Below are 8,217 nucleotides of genomic sequence, written 5' to 3'. Positions count from 1 at the left end.
TTATTTTTTGGTAATTTTTCAAAATTTTGAATTTGAATTTTGTTGCACACCTTTTCGGCCCGACCGAACTAAACTTGTTACTTGTTTATTTTTTTTTTTTTTGTAATTTTTTAAAACCTTGAATTTTAATTTTTGTTGCACACTATAATACACCTTTTAAGATGTAATTCGAATCATATTAGTTGTAATTCGAGAATTCCATTTGTAATTCGTAACATTTTATTTGTAATTCGAGAATTCCAATTGTAACTCGAAACATTTCAATTGTAATTCGAATTATTTAATTTGAAATTCGAATTGTTCCACTTGTCATCATTTCGGTTTTACAAATCGCCATCTATGTTTACATAGGCTCTAACCAAGGCTTTCCAATCATTGTAGGCAGCCACTTTCAACTGAAACATATAATCACCGCGAGGAAGTGGGAAAAAAGAAAATTTATGCTCATCCAAAATTAAATTATCCACAATAATATCGTGCTGCAATAAAGAGTAAGAAAATCTTTTGTAGAGTCTACATTGTTGAAATGTAAATTAGTCGAAGTACTTACATCATACGGACATGAATGGTTAAGATTAGATTCCTTCATTATAACATCTAGGAATAATTTAATAATCTTGAACTTGTTATGATTTGCCATAAACGCACAAAAATCAGTAGTTACATTATAGAGGAATGGTTTATAACCATTGACTTTTTTTGAAAATGGCAAGATTCCACTGAAATGATAGATAAAGAACAATGAAACACATTCACAAATTGTTTAATGGCTAATGTGATTACTAAGGATAGGCCTGTATTGATCGTACTGGTAATCCAACACACTATATTATGAGTCTATCTGATAGACTCTATCATCAAAAGAAGTGATGCCGATTTGGTGGCGTGTCCCACTATACCAAAGTCTCTGTGAAAGCTCAACTGGCAAAAGTTTTGGGAAACTAAAGAGGTGTTACCCATTTCCTTAAATGGGTATTCTTCCGATCTACGATGGTTTGATCTGATTTAACCTTTAGATCTAATTTATCCTTTACATTAACTTCAGAGTCCAGCAGATTTCTGGCGCTTACTCAATGTATGCGTAGCGAGGCATATTTAGTGAGAAAAACTTACCAAATATGTAGATGATTATGATGTGTTGCTACTAGTATATATGCCCCAGGGGCACATTAATTTTCAAACCTGTTGAGGTTGGTTTTCAATACCTCGTGTCCCTCGGTAGGTGGGAGAAGATTAAATGACGCTTTATAAGTTGGTTCTGAATTGGCGAATGTACAAATATATCTTCAATCCGCATATTTCTAAAATGTAACGCCGAATGCTTGATCAATCCGAAGCATGCAAAATATTAAGGCATATTGTTCAGATGAGAAAATGTTAGATTAGCAATTGAGGACTGTTGTCTTTGGCGTCAATTGCGCTCCTTATTTGGCCCTTAGGATAATCTCGTGGAAAGTCAAGGTGTATCTAAAGGTTTGAAAGCCAGAAAGAAATTGCTAGCAATAATAGGATCTGCTGCCTTTGAATTGCGAAATTGGATGCCTAACTCGAAGGGACTTTTGGAGGGGCGTGCTCGGGGGCATTTGTTAAATGAAAATTTTTTGTAGTTTGTGGACAATAGTTCAGCGAGGATACTTTGTACTCGTTGGAATGCGGTCTCGAATAGTTTCTTCTTTATGGTGGAAAGAATAGAGGAAAGAAATTATTACACGAAGAGGCGGGTGTTATTGTCAGGATTTTTGTCGATTTGGGATAGCTATTTCCGATATCGGGGTTGGTTGGTTATTCAAATTTGTTGGTAGCAAAATCAAAGGTTGCCACTTTGAAAAATACATCGATGCTTCGTTTAGAGCTATATGGGGCTCTTCTCCTGGCGGAGTTGGCCTCAGTTTAGTACACTAAGACCTCGATTTGCGTTAATAATTGGTTCCGATGAACATCAACGCAATGCGAAACAATGCAAATCGAAACACGTTTTTCCATATGTTTATGTGAAGAATTTCTTAATTGGTTCCACAATTTTTTAAATTTTACATTTTTCTAATTTTTTAGACGTAAAGACTTCGGTACATAACAAGCCTCGCCGCCTGGCTTTCTTCTGACATAATACAAATAGAAGAATAAAGAAGGGCGAGCCAACTGCGAACTAGATTGCACTTTTCTTCTTTTTATACCCTCCACCATAGTATGGAGGGTATATTAACTTTGTTATTTCCGTTTGTAACGCATTGAAATACTCATTTGTGACTCTATAAAGTCTATATATTCTTGATCAGGGTAAAATTCTGTGCATGTCCATCCGTCCGTCTGTGGTAATCACTCTAGCATCCACAAAAATGGAGATAGGACGCTGAAATTTTGGGAAAATGCATCTTTTGTTTGCAAGCAGGTCAAGTTCGATGATGATACTTTGAGGATTTTACATAAAATGCTTAACAGGGCGTAGGTCCATGTTTTGGTATAGCCCCAAAACAAACCTCCCGATTTTCCGTACCTTAGCTTTATTTGTTGACCGAACTTTCTGTAATTTGAAATTTAAGAGCCAACAAAAATTCTGCAACAAAAATGGTTCATTTAAGTTCACATTTTCGTATAGCCCACATGTAGCGGTACCTCCGAACTAGCTATTAATGACATTTGAAGTTCCCACTGATCACAATGCACTAGAAATATTTAACATAGGTCATATATGTACATTATCTGACATTTTAACGTACCCATTTAAAGTTGGGGACAGGGATGAAAGCTAATTATTCCATTTTAGTTAAGAATATTTTATGGTGGAGGGTATGGAAAGTTCGGCCCGGCCGAACTTAACACTTTTTTACTTGATTCTTCTATTTTTATTATGTCAGAATTGAAGCATGACAATAAAGCCAGGCGGCAAAGCTTGTTATATACCGGGGCCTTACTGGCCAAAACTCAATGGATTTTCTTGGATTGTACTTCTGGTAAAAGAATAAAGAATGACGAGACATATTCGAACTGGGTAGCCTTTCCTTTTATTTTTTTAGCAGAAAAAACTTAAGCAAAGCAGAAAAATATTGCCCACTCCATGCAAACAGCCGCAAAATCCATACTTGGATTCCAGAGACCTCCACAAAGGAATTAATGGTATGACCAGGAGTGTCGTGCTGCTACCGAAGAGAAAAATGCGGCATATAGAGCTACTTTACAACCAGTAGCAACGCGTAGCGCACGAGAGAGAGATCGGGAGAAAAGGAGAGAAGAGAAACGTCTTTTCCGCAAGAAAAAGAGAGAAATGGAAAAGCGGGAGTGTGAAAAAATCGAGATGTACAGCAGCCAGAATGAATCCCAAAATTCTACCAAAGAGTGAAACATCAAACAGATGGCTTTGGTACAGGCACATCCTCCTGTAGAGACCAGCAAGGTAATCTGGTAACAGATACAGATAGCGTGCTAAGGATATGGAAGGAACATTTCTCCAATCTGCTGGTATCCAATAGTAGCGAAGACGATGATACCACAGATCCAATCCCAGAAGATGGTATAGAATGTATACCGCCCGGCCAAGATGAGGTAAAAACAGCAATCAACCGGCTGAAGAATAATAAAGCAGCAGAAGCCGATGGCTTACCAGCCGAGCTGTTTAAAACCGGAGGCGACGCGCTGATAAGGTGTATGCATCAGCTAGTTAGCACCATCTGGCAGGAAGAACGCGTACCCGACGATTGGAACCTGAGCATCCTATGTCCCGTCCACAATAAAGGAGATAAGACTGTATGCTCCAACTATAGGGGCATAAGTCTTCTCCTTATTGCTTATAAGATAGTGTCAGGGATATTGTGCGAACGACTAAAGCCAATGGTCAACGAAATAATTGGACCATACCAATGTGGCTTTAGACCTGGCAAGTCCACCATTGACCAGATATTTACCCTGCGGCAAATCCTAGAGAAGACCCAAGAGATGCAGATCGACACATTTCACCTTTTTGTCGATTATAAAGCAGCATTCGACAGTCCCCTCCGATCAAAGGTATTCCATGCAATGTCTGAATTTGGTATCCCCGCAAAGCTCACCCGGCTTTGTAAGATGACTTTAACTGATACTAGGTCCTCAGTTAAAATTGGAAAGAACCTCTCCGATGAATTTTGTACCAAAAGAGGTTTCAGACAAGGAGACAGCCTTTCGTGTGACCTATTCAACATTTTGCTGAGAAAGGTAATACGAGATGCAAATGTCAAAAGAAATGGCACAATTTACACCAACAGCCACATGTTACTTGCTTATGCTGATGACATAGACATCTTGGGACGATCAGTAAAGGAAGTAACTGATACCTTTAGGAAGGTCGAAGCAGAATCTGCGAAAGTGGGTCTGGCGGTAAACGGCGAAAAGACCAAATTGATGGTGTCGACGCGCAAAGCGTCCATAGAGCTCAGACCAACTGTGAAAGTTGGTACCTACAATTTTGAGGTAGTTAAAGACTTCGTCTACCTTGGCACTGCCATAAACACAACAAATGACATCAGTTGTGAAATAAGAAGAAGAATTGTATTGGCCAACATATGCTACTATGGTCTAAGTAAGCAATTTAAAAACAAAGCCACATCTCGTCGAACAAAAATAACACTATGCAAAACGCTGATACTACCCGTGCTAATGTATGGCTCCGAAGCATGGGTACTTGCGCAAGCAGATAAGGCAGTGCTTGGTGTGTTTGAGAGGAAAATTATTCGAAAGATCTACGGGCCGATTTGCGTTGACGGTGAATATCGACGTCGTATGAACCACGAGCTATGTAAGCTATACAAAGACATGCATATAGTTAAACGTATCGAGATGCAACGATTGCGTTGGCTAGGCCATATCATGAGAATGAGCGATGATGAACCCGCTAAAAAGGCGTATGAATACATGCCACATGGCGGTGCACGCAGAATCGGCAGGCCTAAGCTTCGATGGAGCATACAAGTGGATGAAGAAATGAAAAGGCGCGGTATTCCAAAAAGTCAAGCGAAAAACAGAGAGGAATGGAGATCTTTTCTTAGTTCGGTCTATGGAACAAATGTTCTGTAATGGGCCAACTAAGTAAGTAAGTAAAGCAGAAAAATTAATAGCTGAATTGAAGAGCTCAATGAACCTCAAGTAATTCCTCTTCTAGTGCATGTACCATGTTAATGGAAAATAAGTCTTCGTTGTTTATTACTTCATCGTGAGACGTTAAGAACGCACGAATGTCATATTCTTCCACACCTGCAACTTCTTTCGCGGCTGCAATATTTGCGCTACGTGGTCGTTCTTTTAATGCAACATTATGCAGATTTGCTATCCGCAGATTCGATACTTGTAACATAAAAAATGTATAAAGTTGGGATTTGGTATAGAAGCATTTTTCTATCCATCTCGTAGTGCAAATCTCTAACTCATTTTTAAGTTACCGACAAAAATCGGAAATGACAGTTTTACCATACTCATAATTAAATAACGCAAATTGATTCAGTAATGAAATTCGAAACAAAATCTATTAATTTTTGATAACGCAAATCGAAACAACGCAAATCGAGTGTATTCCAAAAGCTCCATTTTTAACATGGTCGAACTCAACAATCGTTCTTTCTTGGCTAAAGAAGCCGTCTTACACATGACAACCTTTGTCTAGAATGGCGGATCTAGAAACCCGGGGGAGAACTCCTTTGGAGTTAAAGGAATGTAGTCAGTGGTGGCACGGACCAAATTGGTTCAGGCTTGCTAAGAAGAAATGGCCCTCCGGTGTGATGATACCCGAATCCACTTAAAGCAGTTAAGATCGATCGGCCGTGAAAGAGGATGTCTGTTAATTTCTGTCCTTCTGAGAGGACTACGTTCAACGGGCCGTTCTCCATTTCTAAGGTCGGGTTTGCTGGTCCTTTTTAACAGACGGGGTTACATATGTCCATACATTTGCAACCGGTGAGCGATCTATCTACACCAGCCTTCATCGTCGCTCATTCCCACTTTGCCGTCAGGCGAGGCAGTACCCTCCACACCTATTCCCACAATCGAAAAAACTTTGTGGGTGCAGATCGGGAACTGAAGTCCAATGTTGCAAAGGTTGTTTCGGAAGTAAAGGATGACTCAGTTACTCGATATGGGTTCCAGAAACTGATGTGGCATTTTATACCTGCCTCAGCGTCTCACATGGCAAGGCTTTGGGACGCAGGTTTAAAAACTGCAAAAGCCATTTGGTAAAAATGTCCGCCCAAATCAGGCATACGTTCCAGGAACTGTCTACTACACTGGCCAATATAGAATCGTGCGTGAACTCGAGGCCCCCTGCCCGACAGCATCGAAGATCTGTGCGTTTTTATTCCAGGACACTTTCTCATCGTGGGTCTTTACTTTCTCCAACCGAACCACAGGAAGTTGAAAATTGAACTTCCATGCAGAACCGTTAGTGGCGGGTGAAATTGGACTCAAAAGAATTTTGCAGCCATTGGAAGATTGAGTACTTCAAAGAGCTCCGCAAACATACTAAGCGGAAGCAAACCCAAGAAAGTAAACGACATGGTAGTATTAAACAAGGAGGCAGTGACTCCGGCGACTCGGTAGGGTCCCGCCCACGTCGTGCGTGTGAGGGTAATAAACTTGAGAACTCAAAATAATATAATGTCTCTACCGATCCACAAACTAGTCCATCGCCATATTTATGGCATACTTCTCTCCGAATTGATCTGTTCTTTCCCTTTCCAGATGAGCTACAACGACCAGTACAAATGTCTCATGTGTGACATGGGAAGTTCCTACGGTCGAAGTCTGTCTGCATACGCCTGTCTCTATTGTGTTTTAAGTGCCACAGGCAACAGGCCTGTTTAAAGCAGGGTTGGTTAGAGAACATCTGCCCGTGGTGACCATCCCGTGGTAAGTGGGTGGTACAACAACATATCGCTCATTTACTCAATGAGTGACACATCTCAAAAAATCAAGTTTTAACAAAAACGCGTTTTAAGTTAGCGATTGAAATTTGACTTACCAACTTTAAAGATTTTTACACAAAAACTAAAATAACTTATTGACCATATTTTGTAAACAGCTAGCCAGGTATCTGTGCTAAATTTCTGTGCAAGATCAAGCAAGTTGTACTTTGGGAGGAGTGGAGGAATTTTATCTAGGTTTGGAAAAAAATTATTACGAGGACAAAATTGGATGATCGGTTCGAAAGTTATGGTACGAGTAAAGCCAAATCGGCTGAAAGGGAATCTGAAAGGGATCTAAACATAACATTATTTCGATGAGGAACACTTTTCAAAGTATATACACGCTCGTTGCCTAACAGGAGTGGAGGACGTAACTAACTTATTAACAGATCCCCAATTAAAAACACAATTTTAGTGGGTTCATTCAAAGGATATGACTCGATAAGTTTAACTATTTCGTACTATGTCGATATTCACCGTCAACGCAAATTGGCCCGTGGAGGAGCACCTCATACAGCGTTATAGTCCATGTTGGAACATGATCTTAGTGCTCACCAGACATTTGACTTGGTCACCATAGGAATTTTAAGGACAACAATTCAATTATCGGGACCAGAAGGACTACCTTTTAACACAAAAGTTCTTCTTAAACTTACCGATACATTATTAACTGGCACCTTTAATAACTTTACATGTACATTAAGGGCAACTACACCTCGTTTTACAACTACCAGACGACATTTTTGAAAGAACGCAAATTCAGGATGAAATTCTTGACATTTCAAATTGGTAAAACTTATTTTAATAGCAACAGCATTTAAAAGTGCAAATGCAAATAGAACAATCAATAATGACTTCATTATTCTAACTAACTTCAGATAATATTTGCAAGATGTTTTTGACTGCAATAGAAGAACTTTGTTTGTTATTTGATATGTATCGTAATGATATTTTAATTTCAAATAAAATTATAATCGAAATTTTGCAAAAATCACAACAGTTTAAATTAAAATGCACTATAAAAATTAGTAGTACTATAATTTGGAAATAAATAAAAATGCGTCAAATTAGAACACGTCGACCTTGGAAAATATTAACAGATGCCTTAAAATACACTTGCAAAAAATCTTCGAACATTAAGTTCAACTTCAACGAGAAAATTAATAAAAATTAACATTAAATGATCTTCGTCCTAACAGACAAAATTTCACGCAAAAAATATTTGAAGGAACCGTGCGTGGTATTATCTTAAAACGTTTTTGCAGTAAAGCTTTTTGTCTATTGATAACTGGAAATG

The 8,217-nt window shown here is 38.8% G+C and overlaps 1 protein-coding gene across 1 annotated transcript; it reads right to left on the bottom strand.

The window, feature by feature from the left end:
- Positions 1–323: 323 nt before the first annotated feature.
- LOC141392265 (uncharacterized) lies at positions 324–7,780 on the bottom strand. The gene is made up of 3 exons (XM_073965217.1): positions 7,577–7,780; positions 551–622; positions 324–479 (listed from the first exon to the last, which is right to left on the bottom strand). The coding sequence occupies exons 1-3, from the start codon at positions 7,778–7,780 to the stop codon at positions 324–326; spliced, it is 432 nt and encodes a 143-aa protein (XP_073821318.1).
- Positions 7,781–8,217: the final 437 nt, after the last annotated feature.

The sequence above is a fragment of the Musca autumnalis genome, unplaced genomic scaffold (genome assembly GCF_047663935.1).
Source record: "Musca autumnalis isolate F117 unplaced genomic scaffold, ASM4766393v1 scaffold_2, whole genome shotgun sequence".
Taxonomy (NCBI): Eukaryota; Metazoa; Arthropoda; class Insecta; order Diptera; family Muscidae; genus Musca; species Musca autumnalis.
The sequence above is the reverse complement of the archived record's forward strand: the minus strand, read 5'-3'. Positions and strand labels throughout refer to the sequence as shown.

What these genes read in the sequence shown, in the direction of transcription:
- LOC141392265 (XM_073965217.1), bottom strand. Translation starts at nt 7,780, where the DNA reads ATGAAGTCATTATTGATTGTTCTATTTGCATTTGCACTTTTAAATGCT. An exon ending in TGCCAGTTAATAATGTATCG is followed by an intron (nt 623 to 7,576) that starts GTAAGTTTAAGA and finishes AATCATAACAAG; the next exon opens with TTCAAGATTATTAAATTATT. An exon ending in ACCATTCATGTCCGTATGAT is followed by an intron (nt 480 to 550) that starts GTAAGTACTTCG and finishes TCTTTATTGCAG; the next exon opens with CACGATATTATTGTGGATAA.